Source organism: Sus scrofa, chromosome 3 (assembly GCF_054392235.1).
Source record: "Sus scrofa isolate SSC_HxYL_T2T_F1_AM1 chromosome 3, Sscrofa_HxYL_maternal_Yorkshire_Landrace_v2.0, whole genome shotgun sequence".
NCBI lineage: Eukaryota > Metazoa > Chordata > Mammalia > Artiodactyla > Suidae > Sus > Sus scrofa.
The window spans coordinates 17,148,635-17,169,874 of NC_139385.1; the positions used below are offsets into that span (position 1 = coordinate 17,148,635).

General features: G+C 54.0%; 1 protein-coding gene across 2 annotated transcripts; it reads right to left on the reverse strand.

The window, feature by feature from the left end:
• Nucleotides 1-8,855: 8,855 nt before the first annotated feature.
• Nucleotides 8,856-19,298, reverse strand: TRIM72 (tripartite motif containing 72). 2 transcript variants are annotated; one of them, XM_003124494.6, is made up of 7 exons: nt 19,118-19,298; nt 18,272-18,668; nt 14,349-14,444; nt 14,007-14,237; nt 13,804-13,826; nt 12,194-12,312; nt 8,856-11,044 (listed from the first exon to the last, which is right to left on the reverse strand). In XM_003124494.6, the coding sequence occupies exons 2-7, from the start codon at nt 18,659-18,661 to the stop codon at nt 10,467-10,469; spliced, it is 1,437 nt and encodes a 478-aa protein (XP_003124542.4). In that variant the 5' UTR covers nt 18,662-18,668; nt 19,118-19,298; the 3' UTR covers nt 8,856-10,466. The 2 variants fall into 2 exon arrangements, with proteins under 2 accessions (XP_003124542.4, XP_084873052.1); XM_085016926.1 differs by lacking the exon at nt 18,272-18,668.
• Nucleotides 19,299-21,240: the final 1,942 nt, after the last annotated feature.

Sequence of the window (21,240 nt, forward strand, 5' to 3'; positions counted from 1 at the left end):
GTGGTTAATGAACCCGACAAGTAATCCATGAGGTTGCAGGTTTGATCCCTGGCCTTGCTCAGTAGGTTAAGGATCTGGCGTTGCCATGAGCTGTGGTGTAGGTTGCAGACACAGCTCGGATCCCGCGATGCTGTGGCTCTGGCGTGGGCCGGTGGCTACAGCTCCGATTCGACCCCTAGCCTGGGAACCTCCATATGCCTCAGGTGCGGCCCTAGAAAAGATAGAAAAGACAAAAAAGACCAAAAAAAATTTTATGTCTTTGGGTTGTTGTCATGGCTCAGTGGTTAACAAACCCGACTAGCATCCATGAGGACACAGGTTGGAGCCCTGGTCTCATTCAGTGGGTTAAGGATCTGGCATTGCCCTGAGCTGTGGTGTGGGTCACAGATGCAGCTCAGATCCGGTGTTGCTGTGGCTCTGCTGTAGGCTGGAGGTTACAGCTCCAATTCAACCTAGCCTGGGAACCTCCATATGCCACCAGTGCGGCCCTAAAATACAAAAAGACAAAATTAAAAAAAAAAATTATGTCTCCTAATATGAAAAGGTGGCTTTTTATTTTAACATGTGCTCTGCAGATTTACATCAAGAGTAGGAAAGCCTTCAGTGCAATGATTAGATGTCCAAGATTTGCAGGAAAAAAGAAAGAAAAACATGATAGATGAAATAAGTACGGCAAAATCTTGATAATTACTGAAGGTGGCTGATGGGCATGACATTCTACTCCTCTGTTCTATGGGCTTGAAACTTCCATGACAAGAAAATTTTTCTTTCTTTTTTGGGCTTTTTAGGGCCACATCTGTGACATATGGAAGTTCCCAGGCTAGGGGTCGAATCAGAGCAGCAGCTGCCAGCTACAGTCCCAGCAATGCCAGATCTGAACTCTGTCTTTGACCTACACCACAGTTCACAGCAACACCAGATCCTTAACCCACTGACAGAGGCCAGGGTCCAAACCCGCATCCTCATGGATACTAGTTGGGTACATGACCTGCCAAGCCACATGGGAACTCCCAGAAAATTTTTAATAAACAAGTCAGTCCCAGAAAACAAAATATTTTCATTCTTCTTTTATATAGCTCAGAAACAAGTAAAATGAAACGGAAGACATTTGTGATAATTAAAAGAAGGATGATGGAGTTCCCTGGTGGCTCAGGGGGTTAAGGATCCAGCATTGTCACTGCTGTGGCTCAGGCTGCTGCTGTGGCTCGGGTTGGATCCCTGGCCCAGGAACTTCAGCATGCCATGGGCGTGGCCAAAAAAGGAAAAGAAAAAAAGAGCAAGGAAATGAAAACACAAATCCAAGCTAATGGTTCCCTTTAACAGGCAGGCAGTGGCTGAAACAGGAAGAGCCCCATAGTTCTTAGAACTGATCCATGGGTTGGGTCAGGTGCTGGATTCACAGATGCTCATATTTTTTACTAATTAGGTAACAAAAGACAAGAGGGGGATACTGGACCAGTTGATAATAGTGGACCAATGCAGTGTTATGCAAAATCCAATTCTGTGCATCTGAGGTTTTAAAAAAGTATATAGGACTCACAGATATAGAGAACGAACTAGTGATTACCTATAGTGAGAGGGAAGGGGGTCGGGGCAAGATACGATATCGGATTAAGAAATACCACGGGAGTTCCCGTTGTGGCTCGGCGGTTAACGAATCCGACTAGGAACCATGAGGTTTCGGGTTCAATCCCTGGCCTCGCTCAGTGGGTCAAGGATCTGGCGTTGCTGAGAGCTGTGGTGTAGGTCACAGATGAGGCTCGGATCTGGCATTGCTGTGGTTCTGGCGTAGGCTGGCGGCTACAGCTCCGATTCGACCCCTAGCCTGGGAACCTCCACATGCTGCGGGTACGGCCCTAAAAAGACAAAAAAAAAAAAAAAAAATACCAACTACTATGTATAAAATAGATAAGCAACAAAGATATATTGTACAACACAAGGAAATTGAGCCACTATTTTGTAGTAATTTTAAGTGGAGAATAATCTATCAAAATATTGAATTACTAATATTGTACACCTGAAACTAATATAATATTGTAAGTCAATAACAAATAAATAAAATTGTGTATATATATATATATATATATATATATATATATATATATATATATACTTTTTTTTTTAAGTATATGGTTTCTGTACTGGGATCCAAAAGCGGTGTATCTCAAAAAGATTTCTGAACTAGGAGTTGGGAAAGAAATTTCCTGATCTTTGTTCTGCCCCTAACTTGCCATATTGCTTTGGAAACTAACACCTGTGGCTGGTCCAGATTCCTCACTCATAAAATTAGCAATTTGGTCGAATCATTGCTGAAGCTCCTATTAAGAAAGGAAGGATGGGGAGTTCCCTTTGTGGCTCAGAAAAGAACCTGACTAGTAACCATGAGGATGCAGGTTTGATCCCTGGCCTCTCAGTGGGTTAAGGATCTGGCATTGCCATGAGCTGTGGTGTGGGTCACAGATGCAGCTCAGATCTGGCGTCACTGTGGCTCTGGCGTAGGCAGGCAGCTGTAGCTCCAATTTGACTTCTAGCCTGGGAACTTACCGTGGATGCGGCTCTACAAAGAAAGATGGAAGGAAGGAAGGAGGGAGGAGACTGGGCACACAGGCCAAATACAACAGCTGTCTCTGGCAACAGGCTTCCAACCTCTCCCAACAGCAACCCAGCCATCCCGGCCAAACCCCTCAGCAGTCCTGGGAAATCCATTCTGCTTCAGGACCTGCAGATTCAGCGCAAGGCACTAACAGTGCATGAAGCCACCTACACACTCCTTTCTCCAGGCCTGGGATGCTGCTCCGGGACCCTCAGGTGCAGGCAGGGCCAGAGAGAATAACTTGGTCCTCACAGCAGGGGTGACTCAGCCCCAGGGAACTTCCAGGGAGTCTGCTTTGCTGCTGTGTCACTCCCATGTCAGTTCCACTGGACCCCCGTGCCACTCCCTTTCTCTCTCTTGCTCACATCCAGGAAATGAGAATCCCCTAGAAGCTCTCCCCCTGCCTCACTTGAACCTCAGGAGGCCCTCTGAGACTCAGAGACTCGAAGCCAGAGTCAGAGGGTGGATGGACATCCTCTGGTCCCTCAGGCCTCCTCTGTGCCTCCAGAGACTTCCCACCGCAGCAGCTGCATCCGGAGCCTCAAAGGGTGACCTTGCCCTTGTGAAAGCAGGCTACAAACGCCGGAGAACGAAACCCCTTGGAGCCACCCTCCACCAGTGGCCCACGAGAGTGGTACCCAGATCCTTCACCTGCAGGTGGGGTGAGAAATGTCTCCCATGGGAGGAGGCTCCTCTGGCCACAGTGTAGACCTGCTTTAGGACACAACCCCCCTCACCTCCCCACGCCTCGGGGTGTTGCCTGCACCTCGCAAATTAACCCCCCCCCTTTTTTTTTTTTTGGTCTTTTTAGGCCGCACCCACAGCCTATGGGAGTTCCCAAGCTAGGGGTTGAATCAGAGCTGCAGATGCCGGCCTACACCACAGCCACAGCAACTCGGGATCTGAGCCATGACTGCAAACTATGCTGCAGCTCACAGCAACACTGGATCCCCAACTCACTTAGTGAGGCCAGGGATCGAACCCTCATCCTCATGGATACTAGTCAGATTTGTTTCTACTGAGCCACAACGGGAACTCCATATTTCTCTCTTTTTTTTTTTTTTTTTTTTTTGTCTTTTTGCTATTTCTTTGGGCCGCTCCCTCGGCACATGGAGGTTCCCAGGCTAGGGGTCGAATCGGAGCTGTAGCCACTGGCCTACGCCAAAGCCACAGCAATGTGGGATCCGAGCCACGTCTGCAACCTACATCACAGCTCACGGCAACGCCGGATCGTTAACCCACTGAGCAAGGGCAGGGACCGAACCGCAACCCCATGGTTCCTAGTCGAATTCATTAACCACTGCGCCACGATGGGAACTCCGGGAACTCCATATTTCATGCATTATTTATATGTGTTTTAATGTTTCAAATAATTTTAAGAACTCATATAGTTGAGGGTCTGAAAGTCTAGACCCAAACAGGCAGCACCAATGCTAACCTTTATGGACTCTAATTCAATCTTGAAAATCTGTGAATTCTGTCCTCCATAATATGTTTCTTCTGATACAAACATAAGGTTTTCAACATTTACTTATTGGTTGAATTATACAACGTTCCCAGCATTATCACCACATCAAGAAGAGGAAGAAAAGGGGGGGTTCCCACCGTGAAGCAGCGGAAATGAATCCGACTAGAAATCATAAGGTTGCGGGTTCGATCCCTGGTCTCGATCAGTGGGTTAAGGATTGATCCGTCAGTGCCGTGAGCTGTGGTGTAGGCCGACAGACGCAGCTCAGATCTGGCGATGCTGTGGCTGTGGCATAGGCCAGCAGCTGTAGCTCCAATTGGACCCCTAGCCTGGGAACTTCCATGTGCCGCAGGTGCAGCCCCTAAAAAGACAAAAGACAGAAAAAAAGAAGAAGAAGAGGAAGAAAAGGAGTTTCCTGGTGACCTAGTGGTTGAGGAACCAGCATTGTCACTGCTGTAGCTGGAGTCACGGCTATGGCACAGGTTTGATCCCTGGTCTGGGAACTTCTATATGTCACAGGCACAGCTGAAAAAGAAAAGAAGAATCCTGGCGTAATGGTGATGCTCCAGGATGCATCTTGCACCCCGATACATCCTTAAGGGTTGGGCCATCATGTTCCCAGGGAGACTCAAAACCAGAGAGGAGGCAACCCCGCCTAGCAGCCTGGCAGCCTGGTAAGATGCTAGTTGTCATGAGGCCTAGGATTCTGAGGCTAAATGAGACAAATGAAATATTGAATATAAAGTTTTTGGAGTTCCCATTGTGGCTCAGTGGGTTAAGAACTCAACATAGTGTCCGTAAGGATTCAGGTTCAATCCCCGGCCTCACTCAGTGGGTTAAGGATCTGGCGTTGCCATGAGCTGCGGTGTAGGTGGCAGATGTGGCTCAGATCTGGTGTTGCTGTGGCTGTGGTATAGGCCGGCAGCTGCAGCTCCAATTCGACTCTTAACCTGGCAACTTCCATATGCCGCAGTGCAGCCTTAAAAAGAAAAAAAAATCATTGACACATGACAAGCTCTCAATAAATATTTCTGCCTGTAGTTTAGCATGGCCCTGGCAGGTGCCAGTTTGTTCCTGGACACATGGGCATCAGGAAGCACGGGAAACCAGTCTGCAGCCAGCCAGGCTGGATTTCTACAGTCTCTACTCCACTCTCCCAGAGTCCTCAAGGGTGAGATTCTGGTCCTTTGATGGAGGGATCCACGTCCGTGTCCCCATTTCAGCCTCCCCACAGCCCCAGGGAGATTCTGGCTGGACCAGGCAAACCCATCTGACAAGGAACACCCTGATTGGGCAGAGTTTCCCATAAACTCGCCCCATCATGACTGCCCTTGACTCAAGGACTCCATCCCTCCCTCCATCACCCATGGGCAAGGTCACTGGGTCATTTCTCTCCCTGCAATCAGCTCAAGCCAGGGTAACTTGATGCGGAGAGAACCGGCGAAGGCTGTGAAAAGAGAGTTCCCCACTGTAACTCCAACTCAGGGAGAGAAAGGTTGAGGGCAGCGGCCAAAGAGCCATGAACCACGTTCCTGCCTCAGTGCTGAGCCCAGTTCCTGAAAGCTGCTCCCAGCCAATGACTGGCCAATGACACACAGGCAGGCTCAGCCCAGGGACACCCAGGGCTCCACACAAGGGCAGCTCTCCGGAGGAGTCCCCACGACAGTCAAGGACACCCAACTTCCCTACCTCTCTCCTGACCTCACTTGAGGTTACATGGACCTCACAATCTGACGGCTGCATTTTCTCTCTCACAAGCCTCCTCCCTCGAAACAATCCCAGCACAGTCAGTCCTGCCTTGGCATCTGCTTCTCAGAGCACGAGTTTCCCCAGAAGGGGTTGGGGGGGTCTTGGGCACAAGCAGCCCTCTGCAGACACCTGTGCCGGGGATTCAGGGCAGTGGTTTGTCGATGTAAGGAGGTGCTGGAGTCGAGAGAGAAGCAGTGTGATGTTTCAGCAGAGTCTTGCAGGATGAGTCAGGGAGGTTGATTGGTTCCTGGGGTGGGGGGGACATGGATGTGGCTTTTCAAGTTGAACACGGACAAGTGAAACTGACAGCATTTATGACTTGAAGCTGGCCAGAACCCAGGCTGGGACTTGAACCCACAGTTTTTCATTTACCCAGTGTCTGGACTTACTGAGGTTCAGGTTCTTTGTGCCTCAGCACAGAAGGAATTCAGCGAGAGCCAAAGTGAGGGGCAGGAAATAGATTTATTGGGAATTCCCTTTATTGTTCAGCAGTTAACAAACCCGACTAGGAACCATGAGGATGAAGGTTCGATCCCTGGCCTCACTCAGTGGGTTAAGGATCCGGCGTTGCTGTGGCTGTGGTATAGGCTGGCAGCTGTAGCTCTGATTCAACCCCTAGCCTGGGAACTTCCATATGCCACAAGTGCAGCCCTAAAAAAGAGAAGAAATAGATGTATTAAGATAGACCCTTTAATAATGCAAGCAGGCAGGCAAGGAGGCGCTGGCCTGAGGATTAGGTGGGCTACAGTTTTATCATCCAAGGGGAGTGGGGGTGGGAAAAGACCGCCTCTTCCTCTTTCTTCGAGTAGTAGCTCCTCCTTGGTATCCAGTAAGAGAGCATTTGACCCTAAAAGGTCAAACCAGGACTGTCTAGATGCTTATTCAAATCAGCAGAAGGGTGATCCTTAAACTCCTGCCCTGGATCTGAACCTGAATGCAGGCCTCCCCCCCATTCCCCCCCACCCCATGACCTGAGGCGAGTCTCCACTAGTTAAGAAAGCCGGCTGATTCTGATGGCTTTCTTGAGCCACTGGTAACTTACAGTTGTCTCCCAAAGTTCCCTAGGTTTCCTCTCTATCTGTGGTCTCTACTGGGACTTCTACACCTACCTGTGTATCAGTCCTACTCCATCCCTATCACTAGAACATACAGAAAGTCGCTATATAGGATTTCCTTTCGTGCCTTAGTGGTTAACAAACCCGACTAGGATCCATGAGGATGCGAGTTCAATCCCTGGCCTCGCTTAGTGGGTTAAGGATCCGGGGTTGCTGTGAGCTGTGGTGTATGCCGGTGGCTGTAGCTCCGATTGGACCCCTAACCTGGGAACCTCCATATGCCGAAGGTACAGCCCCAAGAAGCAAAAAAAAACAAACAAACAAGAAGTCACTATACGAGGAGTCTCTGACCAAGGATTGACCTCCGTGCCTGCTTACGTCAATCCCTGACTTTGGCAGGGCGGTTACAACACTAAGCTGGACAGGGACGGAAACACATGCTCCTTTGCCACCCCCCTCCCCCCACACTGTTCCCTCCACGGTTTTCCTGCCACCAGCCCTTTGTAAGCAAGATGCTTCCTCATAATCACGGCTGATGCCACCCAGAGCTCAGCCCATCAGTTTCGGATGCCTTTTTGTTTTTGTTTTTGTCTTTGCCATTTCTTGGGCCGCTCCCTTGGCATATGGAAGTTCCCAGGCTAGGGGTCAAATCGGAGCTATAGCCGCCAGCCTACACCAGAGCCACAGCAACGCCGGATCCTTAACCCACTGAGCGAGGCCAGGGGTCGAACCCACAACCTCATGGTTCCTAGTCAGATTCGTTAACCACTGAGCCACAACAGGAACTCCCGGATGCCTTAATACATCTCTCCTGTTACTCACTTGGCCTTGTGGGTTCCTAACAGAGGGAAAGCCATTCCTGGCGCTGAGGGGTGTGATGTGGGGGGTGCGGGGCCAGAGTGTAGACATATGTGTACAAGAGGCAAAGATGATGCTGTGCCAGAGATTTGGGGCTTCCTCATGCAGCCCACTAGGAGCCTTGGAGAGTTTTGAGCAACTGAATCATGTGACCACATTTGGGTTTTTAGCAAGATTTGAGAGGTCCAGACTGAAGGCTGAATGGGCAATGAGAGGTTACTGCCCGGCTATAGGTCACGCCTCTCTTTGCAGATTTCATGAGGAAGGAGTCAGAATATAACTTTTTTATTAACACTGCTGGATTTTACAACCAAAGAATCCTTTTACTTGCTATTTTGATTTTCTAGCATGTAAGAGATTTTCAAATTATTTTCCCCTGGGTCCCAGAGCCAGGCCTTCCCAAGAAGCACAGCCAGGAGTGCACCCCAAGCCAGACCTCACAGCCTTTCTTACCTGCCCACAACCTTCCAAGAAAATTCCCACAATGGCATCTGTGGCCAGGGGCCCCAGGTCCTCTCACACATCAGCACTGGTGACAGCGAATGGACCCAGGCCTTCATTTCCCCTTAGGGAAGGGCAGCCTGTCCCACCTGCCTGGATCCTCAAAAGCCTCCCCCTCCAGGGAAGAGGGTCCCTCACTCTTGGCCTCAATAGTTTCTCCAGAGCCCAAGACATGGGCCTTTGAGCTTAAAAAAAAAAAATTGGGGTCTTGAGGAGACAACTCAGGAGGAGGTGATGATGAGGTGGGGCCTTCTCTTCTCCACGAGGGCCCAGGAAAGGGCAGTCATCTCTTTGTTGGCAGTTGTGGGTTTCCCTCCACTTCTATTTTATTTTATTGTCTTTTGTCTTTTTAGGGCCGCACCCCCTGCACATGGAGGTTCCCAGGCTAGGGGTCTAATCGGAGCTACAGCTGCCAGCCTACACCACAGCCACAGCAAGGCGGGATCCAAGCCTCATCTGCAAGCTACACCACAGCTCATGGCAATACCAGATCCTTAACCCACTGATCGAGGCCAGGGGTAGAACCCGTGACCTCATGATTCCTAGTCGGACTTCTTTCCACTGAGCCAAGATGGGAACTCCTTTTCCTCGACTTCAGAGAGTCAATAAACATCCTCGGAGGCAAAGCACAGTATGTTAGGAGTGAGTTTATTCACACAGCGTAAGCAGTTTAAATGCCCTTGTGTGGAGGAAGACATTGGGGGCTTTCTATGCCATATGATAACTGAATCTCTGTAACAGACAGCTGACTGAATGAGGATGGCTAAGTTAGCAGTGCTTCAGGTGGGATCCTGCTTGTGACCTGCAGCATCAGCATCACCCGGAAATTTGTTAGAAAGGCTCATTTTTGGCCTGCCCCCCACCTACCAAACCAGAAACCCAGAAATCTGTGGGTTTTTTTGTTTTTTTTTTTAGTCTTTTCTAGGGCCACACCTGAAGCATATGGAGGTTCCCAGGCTAGGGGTCCAATCAGAGCTATAGCCACCGGCCTGCACCACAGGCACAGCAACATAGGATCCAAGCCGTGTCTGAGACCTATACCACAGCTCATGGCAACGCCAGATCCTTAACCCCCTGAACAAGGCCAGGGATCGAACCCGTAACCCCATGGTTCCTAGTCAGGTTCATTAACCACTGAGCCACAGTGGGAACTCCAGAAATTTGTGCTTTAACAAGACTCTGCTAGGTGCTCTGAAAAGGCGTTTCATTGTTATTTTGGGCACGCAGAAGTTCTCAGGACAGGGATCGAATCCTCACACCACAGCAATGACAATGCTGGATCCTTAATCAGCTGAGCCACTAGGGAACTCCCTAAAAAAGTGGGGGGGTTTGTTTCTTTCTTTCTTTTTTGGGCTGCACCGGTGGCATATGGAACTTCCCAGGCTAGGGGTCAAATCGGAGCTGCAACTGCCTGCCTAGGCCACAGCCATAGCAACACAGGATCTGAGCCTCGGCTTGTGGCAATGCTGGATCCTTAACCCACTGAGCGAGGCCAGGGATTAAACCCACATCCTCATGGATACTGACTCTCTGAGTCCCAGTGGAAACTCATGAAAAGGTGGTTTGTTTTGTTTTTGCTTTTTGTCTTTTTAGGGCTGCACCCACAGCATATGGAGGTTCCCAGACTAGGGGTCGAATCAGAGCTACAGCTGCCGGCGTATACCAGAGCCACAGCAATGCCAGATCTGAGCCGCATCTGCAACCTACACCACAGCTCACAGCAACACTGGATCCTTAACCCACAGAGTGAGACCAGGGATCAAACCCATGTGCTCTTGGAAAGTAGTCAGGTTCATTACCACTGAGCCACAGTGGGAACTCCTGAAAAGGTGGTTTTGATGCATGCTCAAGGTGGGAAACCACCAAGTGGAAGGCCTTTTGCTCTGGACCCTGCCCTGAGGCCCCTGAGGCAGGAGGGCAGTGTGAGGCTGCAGGGGCTCCTCCCCAAGCCCCCTTTCCTCTCCCTCCCTCAACCTGTTTCCTCCCAGAACCCTCAAGACTCCTGGTTCCCAAAGTGGAGTTTCCCCCTGGACCTAACTTGAGGTCTCCCTTCCCACTACCACCCCAACCCCTGGCAGGCAGTCCCCTATTGTGCCAACCCCCAACTTCTCAGCGCGCTGGGAGTCCCCTGTCCCCAACCCCCTTGGCCCTGCCTTCACTCCCCGCGCCCCACAACCCCACCCCACCTGTCTCCTTCCAGACCAGCAGGACCCTGCACCCCTCCCAAACCCCAGCGGGCAGCTCAGGCCTCCCCGCCGCTGTCGGGCCCCACCAGCAGGAGCGGCTGAGCGTTCTTGCCCTTGTCGTGCCAGCACACGTCGAAGAAGGGGTACACGGGGCCCGGCAGGCGTTCGTGGAAGGCGAAGAGCAGCTCCAGCGCGTCGGCGTCGCTGGCGTCGTAGAACGAGAGGACGCCATCCGCGAAGCTCAGGTAGATCCCGATGCGCGACGGCCGCCTCTCCGGGGTGCGCAGGGCGCGCGGCTCCTTGGCCTCGACGTGAGCCTCCAGGATCTTGCCCTCGCGCAGCCCGAGCAGCCAGAGGCCCTGCGAGGGCACGGCGTGCAGCCGGCCGCGGCGACCGGCCTGGGCCCCGATCACGCCCAGCGCCCAGCGTGGCTTGTCGCCCACCTCCACCTCCCAGTAGTGCTCGCCTTCCGACAGCAGCTGGTGCGTCACCACCGCCACCGCCTTGTCGAACTGGCGCGGGTCCTCTCCGGCCGGCGGCGCCTTCTGCTCCGAGCACTCCACGCGGCGGCCCGAGGCCGACAGCACCAGGCTCGGGTGGGCCGTGCTGGGGTCAAAGGTCAGCTCCTGCATCGCTGTGGGAGGGAGGAGGGTCTCGCCGCCGAGGGCTTGGCTCCCGCGCGCCTTCTCCCGCCCCCCTCTGTGGACCCGCTTTGCCTCCTCTGATCCTCGCAGCACCTCTGGGAGGTGAGCCCCTCTCTGCTTCCTGGCTTGGGCCACCGAGCTGACCTCTCTGGGCTTCTGTTTGTTCAGCTGTAAAATGAGGCCGTCATTGCCTCCTTCCAGGGTTGGGGGGAGGATGTAGTCCATACCAGGCATGTCACTTGCCATCTAAGTCCCCAGCGCAGGGGACAGTCAGGAAGCCTGGTACTGGGCCAGCTCCTCCCTCACCTCCATCGGTCTTGACCCGGTCTCTGGGCTCTAGTTTTGTCTTGGATGAAACAGAGGACCCTCCATTCCCACCAATGGGGGCTGCACCAGCCGTGTGTGTGTGTGTGTGTGTGTGTGTGTGTGTGTGTGTCCCCTAGAGCGCCCCCAACTGTAGCTCCAACATGCTCTACCTTTTTTGTTATTGTTGTTGTTGCTTTTTAGGACCGCGTCCGAGGCTAGGGGTAGAATCAGAGCTGCAGCTACCCTCCACAGCCACAGCCACAGCCACAGCCACCCCAGACCCGAGCTGCATCTGTGACCTACACCACAGCTCACAGCAACATGGGATCCTTAACCCACTGAGCGAGGCCAGGGATCAAACCACATCCTCATGGATACTAGCAGGTTCGTAACCTCCTGAGCCACAATGGGAACTCCATGCTCTAGCTCTTGAGCAGAGGAGGCTGAGCCCCTGGGCTTCCCCAGCCACAGGCCAGAGTCAGTGTCTGACCCCAGGGTTCCAGCTCTGCAGGTCCTCAGCCCCCAGTTAGCAGGGATTATCATCACCATCCAGCAGGGGCAGGGACAGGCCAAGGCTCAAGCCTCCTCTGGGCCAACGGCAGCGGCAGCCTTCCAGTAAGCAGTGTTCTCTCCCTGTCAGTCACCCATCTGAAACCCCACGCCCTCCAAGGCCCTTCTCTGAGCACAGGTTACAAGGTGCAGGGAAACCCCGAGGGAAGGGCGCCATGGGCACCTTCTTGGATGACCAGAGGGGATGGGGGCACCCCTGGAGGGGGGGCTCCCACCAACCACACAGTTACACACACAAACCCAGAGGGAGCCCCTCCCAGTACCTGGCATCAGGGCCCGGAACATCTTTCTCCACACCTGGAATTTGAAGTCGTCTGAGATGACAGGCAGCTGAATGTCCAGGCGGGCAGGTGGGGGCGACTCTGCCAGGATCTTCTGCAGCCTGGGGGGTGGGGAGGTGGGGGGAGGTGAAAGGACTTCCTGGAGGAGGGAGGGAGGGAGGAAGGGGAGGGCAAGCCACAGTAACCAGGCGCGAGGAGGACAGGGGCTGTGGTGGAGACCTAGGCTCTCCCCCGCATCCCACCCTGGCTTAAAACTCCTCTGTGGGCAGTTCAGTTGGGGAAGATGAAAAAATTGCAGAGCTGGATGGTAGTGATGGTTGCACAACCACGTGAAGGTACTTAATGCCACTGGACTGAAAATGTACACAAACAAATGGCTAAAATGGTCATTTTCATGTTATGTGTATTGTATCAGAATTTTTTTCTTCTATCTTTTTAGGGCCACACCTATATCATATGGACATTCCCAGGCACGGGGTCTAATTGGAGCTGCAGCTGCCAGCCTATGCCACAACCACAGCCACACCAGGTCTAAGTCACCTCTGCGACCTACGCTACAGCTTGTGGAAACACCGGATCCTTAATTAACCTACTGAGCAAGGCCAGGAATTAAACCTGCATCCTCAAGGATACTAGTCAGGTTTTTGTTTGTTTTTTCAGAATTCCCGGGCCGGTGATCAGATCCAAGCTGCAGTTGAGACCCGAACCACAGCTGCAGCAGTGTGGGATCCTTAAAGACCCACTGTGCCAGGCCAGGGATTGAATCCTAGTGCTCCCAAGATGCCACCAATTCTGTTGCACCACAGCAGGTACTCCACTAGTTGGGTTCTTAACCTGCTCAGCCACAACGGGAACTCCTTACCAGGATTTTTTTCAAAGCCATCAGTTGCTTTAAAGTCCAGCTCCTGCGCCCTGCACAGTGCGGCCCCTCCTGCCCCAGCAGCTTCCCCCTTCCCTCCCTCTTAGCACCCTTTGCCCTTGCTGGTCCCTCTGCCTGCAATGCTCTTCCACCAACTCTGGGTTTTTTTTTTTGGGGGGGGGCGGTTGTGTGTGTTTTTAGGGCTACACCCAAGGCATATGGAGGCTCCCAGGCTAGGGGTCGAATCAGAGCTACAGCTGCCAGCCTTCACCACAGCCACAGCAACATGGGATCTGAACCGAATCTGTGACCTACACTACAGCTCAAGGCAACACCAGATCCTTAACCCATTGAGCGAGGCAAGGGATTGAACCCACATCCTCTTGGAATCTAGTCAGGTTTGTTAACTGCTGAGCCACGACGGAACTCCCTCCACCAGCTCTTCACCTGGCCAACTTCTGCTCATTCCTTCAGCATCCAGCTCTAATGCACACCCCTCTGGACGGCGACCCTGCCCCCCCACCACAGCAGCACTGAAGGATGCCTGTGTCTCTGCCCATGGCTGCTGCCAGCACCAGTCTGCGAGGCCCCTTTGGAGAAGGACAAGTCAGTTCGTTCGTATGTCCACATCTAGGGGATCCCAGAAGACGGAATGGGAGCAGAGGGTGAGCCAGCCAGCATCCCTGGCAGACAAGGACAAGGTGGGAAAGGGGCAGGGCCAGGCTGATCTCACCTGCTGGTCACCAGGCAGTATTTCTGGAAAGAGAGAAGAAGAGAATGGAGATGAGGTAGGCTTTGGGGACAGGGGTGGGGCGCACCCCTCCTCTGTGCCTGGTGCCTGGTCCCTGGACCTCAGAGACAAAGTGACAATGGAACGAGGTCTCAGGGGCCTGAACCCTGGCTGCGGGGCAGAGAGGAAAGCCATCCAATGCTCACCATGAGGAACTCGGTCTGGGGCTTGTCTGCCACCTCCTCCAGCACCTTCTCCATCTGCCGCAGCTGCTCCAAGTAAGACTTCAGGCTCCCCAGCTCCCTCCGCAAGGCGACCCCCGCCTCACCCCGCACACGCTCTGCTTCTCGGTCCAAGGAGCCCTCCAGTGCAGCCAGGAACAACCGCATCTTGCCCAGCTGCTCCCCCACTGCCCCCCGGAACTGACGCACCGTCTCCTGAGGGGGAAGACAGGCAAAAGCATTTGGCTGGGGACCCCCAGCCTGGACCCACACACACACCAGGCCTCCCCACCCCCACCCCCCACTCTGCCGCCCCAAGCCCCTCACCTCCACTTCCACCAGTTGTTGCTCCAGCACACCCACGCTCTTCTCCTTCCGCATACACGCCTCCTGCAGCTGCAGCTTCTGCTGCGGGAGCTGCGTCTGGGGGTGAGGCATAAAGTGATGTTGCAGGAGTTCCCGTCGTGGCACAGCAGAAACAAATCCGACTAGGAACCAGGAGGTTGCGGGTTTGATCCCTGGCCTTGCTCAGTGGGTTAAGGATCCTGCGTTGCTGTAGCTGTGGTGTAGGCTGGCAGCTGTAGCTCCAGTTGGACCCCTAGCCTGGGAATCTCCATATGCTGCAGGTGCGGCCCTAAAAAAGAAAAAAAAAAAAAGCGATGTTGCAGCCCACCTCTCCCACCAAAGCCATACCTCTCCGCCTTAACCTGTCCCCTCTGGCTCAGCTTCAGTGCCAGCTCCTCTTCCAGCCAGACTGGCACCCTGCCATTCCCCAAACGCATCTGCTGGTCTCCAGCCCTTGCCAGTACTGGTTCTGATGCATAGATGCCTCCTCCTCCCAGTGGCTGCCAAGTCCATCCTGGCCTTGCCTGCCCTGATTCTATCCCCTCAGCAGACAGTGCCGCCAGCAGAGGTCGCTGTGAGGATGACGATTTTAAATGCGGTTTGGTCTCCTCCCCTGGAGTGCTAAGGGCTTGGCACACAGCAGGTGTCAGAGGCGATGGTAGGATGTATAAAGAAAAAAGGCAGGAGTTCCCACTGTGGTACAATGGGATAAGCAGGATCTTGGGAGCACTGGAACTCAGGTTCGATCCCCGGCCTGGCACAGGGGTTAAGGATCTGGCGTTGCCACAGCTGTGACTTCGTTCAAGGCTGCTGCTCAGATCTGATCCCTGGCCTGGGAGCTCCATATGCTGTGGGGTGGCAAAAAAAAAAAAAAAAAAAGAAGAAGAAGAAGAAGAAAGGCAGCCTCCTCTTATTTCACCCTAAAAGCTGAACCTTAGCAAAATACCCTAATTGGCCTCCCTGTATACCAGTGGGTTCTGGGGGTAGGCGATTAAACAAAAGTGTCTTCTGCAGGGAGGAACCAAATATATCTGTGGGCCAGCTCCTACTCTAGGTCTGTCCCGTTGTGACTCCCGAAATGCCAGTGGCAAGGAGTTCCTAATACCACTAGCCAGGGTGTTCCCATTGTGGCTCAGTGGTAACGAACATAATTCGTATCCATGAGGACTCGGGTTCAATCCCTGGTCCTGCTCAGTGGGTTAAGGAGCCGGTGTTGCCATGAGCCATGGTCTGTAGGTCACAGACGCAGCTCAGATCCCGCATTCTGTGGCTGTGGTGTACGCCGGCAGCTCCGAATCAACCCCCAGCCTGGGAACGCCCATGTGCCGCAGGTGTGGTCTTAAAAAGAAAAAAAGAAAGAAAGAAAAAGAAAGACCACTAGCCAAAGCCACTGTTTGCTGGGAGGTGCCAGCTCTGGAATCAAATCAGTCCATTCCTGCCTCCATGGCTTTCAACACTTTTCCTCTTCCACAGAATGGGAACAGTCACCCCCCACCTCCCCCTAGAGGACACTAGGAGACCCTCTAGGCACTGTTTGCTGATGAGTACCCCCCCACTGGCAGGAGCCACAGAATCAGACTGTGGGCGCTGGTGGCCAGCAGCCAGGTCAGTCTCCTCCCAGGACGTCCTCTGGGGCTACAGCCCCTCCTGCTGCAGGCTGTTCTCAACCCTCCGAAGGTCATGGGTGACAGGACTGAGCCACGGGGACCAAGCACGACACCATCCTGGCTGTGCGAAGGCCGTTGGAACCCCCACAGTGGAGGGAGGGGGAGCGGTGCTCAGTGCCCTGCGAGGCCAATCTTGGAGACAGGCTGGTCTCCTACTGCGAGGGCACAACGGGGGACGCAGCATGGGAGACATTCAACCACTCTTTTTTTTTTTTTTTCTTTTTAGGGCTGCACCCTTGGCATATGAAGGTTCCCAGGCTAGGGATCAAATCAGAGCTGCAGCGGCCAGCCACAGCCACAGCCACATGGGATCTGAGCCGCGTCTGCAACCAACACTGCAGCTCAGAGCAACCACCAGATCCTTAACCCAGTGAGCAAGGCCTGGGATCGAATCCACATGCTCATGGATACTAGTTGGGTCATTAACACTGAGCCACAACAGGAACTCCCATTCAACCGTTCTTGAGTCTTGGCACATGGTCTCTGGATCCAGCCCCCCTTCCTCGCCAAGGACCCAGGCACCCACTGCTGCTCCAGACTCCCTGCCGGCCTCCTCCTTCGGGCTCCTCCCAGGGATACCCCTTCAGAACTCCACTAGCCCCTTCCTTCAGGGTGGGGCTGATGCAGACCCTACCCAGCTACTCGAGACTCCCGGGCCACCCCCTGCCCAGTTCCATTTCAGGGACTCCATTCTCTCTTCACAGATAAAGATGGACAATGCTGGGAGTTCTGAGGTTATCAGCAGATGTGAGCCTGAGTGCAGAGGACTCCCAGGAGGAGGAAACACCTCCCTGGACTAGGAGACCCCCAGCCAGCACCGGACTGGACTGGACAAGGGCAGAGCAGGGAGACTGGTAAGGTTGGGCTCCTCTAGTAGGAGTCTGGGGACCTCGAATACCAGCCTAAGGACAGGGATCTCCACTTCCTAGGAGTCTGGGGGCCAAGGAGAAGTGCCATGCAATGCTGATGTCTGTGCACAAAGATTACCTGCAGAAATGGCCACCCCCATCCCAACAGCAGCCTCGAGAAGATAATTGCAGCTTCATGGCAGAGACCACAGACAGAGGACTGCTGCATGCCACCAAACCCTGCCTCCTCCCGCCCCCGCACCTGTTGTGTATTTTTCCAACAACCCTACAAATGCTTCATGACAGACCTCTTTCAGCCCGTGCAGACACATACCCTCCCTTAGCTGTGACTGTGATGAGCCACATGCATGACAGCTGAAGCCAGTATGGGCCTACGGCTCCATTTGCCAGTGTTTAGGTGTCTTTGCTGGGCACCCGTGGGGATCACAAAGCTGCGGGTGCGCACAACTGTGTGTGGGCTCTGGAGGCGTTTAGAACTTCCAGCTCCAACCACAAAAACAGCCTGGGGAGTTCCCGTCGTGGCGCAGTGGTTAACGAATCCGACTAGGAACCATGAGGTTGCGGGTTCGGTCCCTGCCCTTGCTCAGTGGGTTAACGATCCGGCGTTGCCGTGAGCTGTGGTGTAGGTCGCAGACGCGGCTCGGATCCCGCGTTGCTGTGGCTCTGGCGTAGGCCGGTGGCTACAGCTCCGATTCAACCCCTAGCCTGGGAACCTCCATATGCCGCGGGAGTGGCCCAAGAAATAGCAACAACAGCAACAACAACAACAACAGACAAAAAGACAAAAAAGACCAAAAAAAAAAAAAAAAAAACAGCCTGGACTTGGGTCTCGGTGCCAACCAGGGCGTACGCACAGAGGTGCGTGCCCAGGCGTGCCTTGGCCCCCCCAGGCCCCCTTGGGTTAGGCTCCATCTGGTGACAGGGTTGACAGGCCCATGCAATCCCCTGCCAAGCAGCTGGTCCGAGTGTTGGTGGGCAGGAGCGGGGAGTTGGGGAGCCCCAGGCAGCCCCGCCCCTCTTATCTGGGCCTGAGCCCTGCAGCCGAGCATGCGCAGGCACCGGCTCAGTCCTCCACAGTCCTGCTCTGCAGTTGTGCCCCCGCATCTCCGGGCGTGCTCCAGCGACCGCACCTGCCCCTCTAAGGCCTGTCTCCAATCTCTTCAAGGCTGAGTTCTCCTTCAGGCCCCGCCTTCAGCTCCCCAGGTCCCCTTCCCCTAGCCGCCCCGCCCGCGTCCCCCACAACTCCAGGCGCTCTGGGCCCTGAAGTTCAGAGGCCAAGTGGTGGCAGCGACCTCCAGATCAGCCGGGCCCAGGATCGGCCCCGACCGTTCCAGCGATCCCACCCAAACCCACCCTCCAGGACCCGCACCTTAAGGCGCGCATGGGCTTCGGCGGCGGGCAGCAGGCGGTGGCCGCGGTGCGAACCCAGCGAGGCGCAGACGCCGCACACGAGCACGCGGTCCTGCTCGCAGTAGATGCTGAGCGGGTCTAGGTGCTCCTCGCAGTGGCCCTGCGGCACCTGCGCCAGCCCCTCCACCAGGCGCGCCAGCTGCTGGTTGGTGCTGAGCGCCTGCGGCCGCGTGGGTGCCTGGCAGCTGGGGCAGAGCACCGTGCCATCCGCGGCTGGCTCCCCTGCCACGCGGCCCAGGCAGGCGCGGCAGAAGCTGTGGCCGCACTCAGCCGTCACCGGCGCATCGAACAGCTGCAGGCACAGCGGACAGGACAGCTCCTGGTGCAGGAGGCCGGGCGCAGCTGACATGGCAGGCCTGGGGAGAGGAGAGGCCAGTCAGGGAGGCTAAGGGGGGCCTCGATCCGGCCCTGCCTGGCCCAGCCCGGCAGGGAGGAGACCCTGCCTATAAAGGCCTCTCATATCACACAGGAAGAAACTCCAGTTCTGGCCAAAGGGGGTAGGGGACTCTCTCTGTCCCACAGGCAGCCTCAACTGCCGTTCTCAGTCGGAGCCCCCCAAATAGCCCCTCTCAGGGGCCTGGTCCCAAGCCCAATTCCTAAACCCAAGGCTGGGTCGCAAATGGTTTCACCTGTCCTTCTCCTGAGCTAGCCCCAGGCCTGAGCCCCAACCCCAGATTCTCCAGGGCCTCTATCCCCTACCTCCGTCTCACTTCTCCAGGACCTGAAGCCCTCCCGTCCCCCACCCCACCCCCCACCCCCACCCCCCGCCACCCATTCCTAGGCCCACAGGACCCACAGGACTCACAGGTCTGGTTGGAGACGCTGGGCAAAAAGAGACTCCCCAAAGGCCCAGTCAAGGTCAGGCCAAACCGCAGGGGGTGGTCAGAACTGTATCTGAAGACAGACGAGAGGCAAGCAGCAAGCTCAGAGCCAGGACAAGGGACACCACGGGTGATGGGCACACAGTGAGTAGTAGACAGGCCCTCCCACAAGCCCTGGCCCCAGGACTATATTTAGCTGCCCTGCCCATCCCCTGCCATCACTTCTGGAAACCCTTCTAAAACCAGTCTAAAAGCGAAGACTGAGCAGTCATCCGACAAGCATCACATGTCAAGGCCACCTGTCCTGGCCCATCCCGCTACCCTTTCCCCTGCCCAGCCTGGAGCCAGAGCTCAGAGCCAGCAGACAGACAGGGAAAAGGCAGAAACAAGATTGGAAGGCGTCTCCCCTTTCTCTTCCACCTCCTCACTCTCAGTTCTCCCCCACACTCCCGTCCCTGCCTCTGGCCCCTTCCCCACCTTGTCACCCACATATTCCCCAAGCTTAAGGCTCTCCAAGGAATTCCCATCGTAGTTCAGCATAATGAACCCAACTAGTATACATGAGGACACAGGTTCAATCCCTGGCCTTGCTCAGTGGGTTCAGGATCTGGTGTTCCCGTGAGCTGTGGTGCAGGTCGCAGATGCAGCTCAGATCCCGAGTTGCTGTGGCTGTGGTGTAGGCTGGTGGCTACAGTTCTGATTCAACCCCTAGCCTGGGAACCTCCATATGCCACATGAGCAGCCTAAGAAATGGCAAAAAAAAAAAAAAAAAAGAAAAAGAAAAGAAAAAAACAAACAAACAAAAAACCAAAAGTCCTCATACTCCATTCACTCCTTCACCTCCCATCCCCCCACTCCGGCCTTGGCTTTTGGCACCTTCGGTCCCCTCTGCCTGGAACTTGTACCTTGTGTGCCTGCTCCCTTTCCTCCCTCAGATCTCCACCCCATGTCACTTTTCTCAGCAAGGCTTTTCCTAACTCCCTGATTTGAAATCTCACACCTCTATCCCGCTTTCTTTTTCTCCATAATGTTTAGCACCTGACTGGTATCCTGAGCTCAGGTCAACACCAGATACTTAACCCACTGAGGCCAGGGATCGAACCTGCAACCCTCATGGATACCAGTCAGGTTCATTACCATTGAGCCACAATGGCAACTCCAAGGTCTTCTTACTCCAGCATTTGGGGAAGTAAATAAATCTCGCCAGGAGCCAGATGGGTCCTAGCCTCCACTTTTATGATTTGTCTCCAAGTTCTAGGGCTCATTCCTTCTTGAATGCTCAAAGTTCCTGCATGTTGCATGCTGGCCTGCTTAGGAGGCTGCTCCGGGCTTCCTGGCACCTTGGGGGCTTGACCTAGGAACTTCGTTCAGGCTATACTCACTTAGGCCTCTCAGGAAGAGATAAGAGAAGTTTAATTACTCTTTTGGATCACGGCAATTAACTATATAAATGAACTACAGATTTAATTCTCCTGGTTATTCGAAAAATCTTAGGAGCTGAGTCTCACATAGAATTTGACCTTCTTGCAAACTAGTTACACATAAAACCATGTTCACAGCTGTGGCAAAGCCAGATCCTTAACCTACGGTGCCTGGCCAGGGGTCAAAGCTGCGACCAACTGATCCTGTTTCACCACAATGGGAACTCCATCCCTGATATGAATTTAGATTTTTTTTTTCTTTTTTTTGCTCCTTAGGGCCACACCCATGGCACATGGAAGTTCCCAGGCTAGGGGTCTAATCGGAGCTGTAGCTGCCGGCCTACACCACAGCCACAGCAACACCAGATCCAAGCTGCGTGTGCGACCTACACCACAGCTCAGGGCAACGCCGGATCCTTAACCCACTGAGCAAGGCCAGGGATCGAACCCGCACCTCATGGTGCCTGGTCGGATTTGTTTCGCTGTGCCATGACAGGAACTCCTAGATTTGATCTTTGATTAAATATTTTCCCGCATGTTTTACCTCAACTGAGTATCTTTCCAGTATCAACTCTCTGGTGTTTAATAAAACCTCTTACATCACTTTTTACATTTATATGGTTTCACACCAGTGCAGACTCTCTGATGTCGAAGGAGGTGACGGCTCTGGTGAAAGGTTCAGCCTT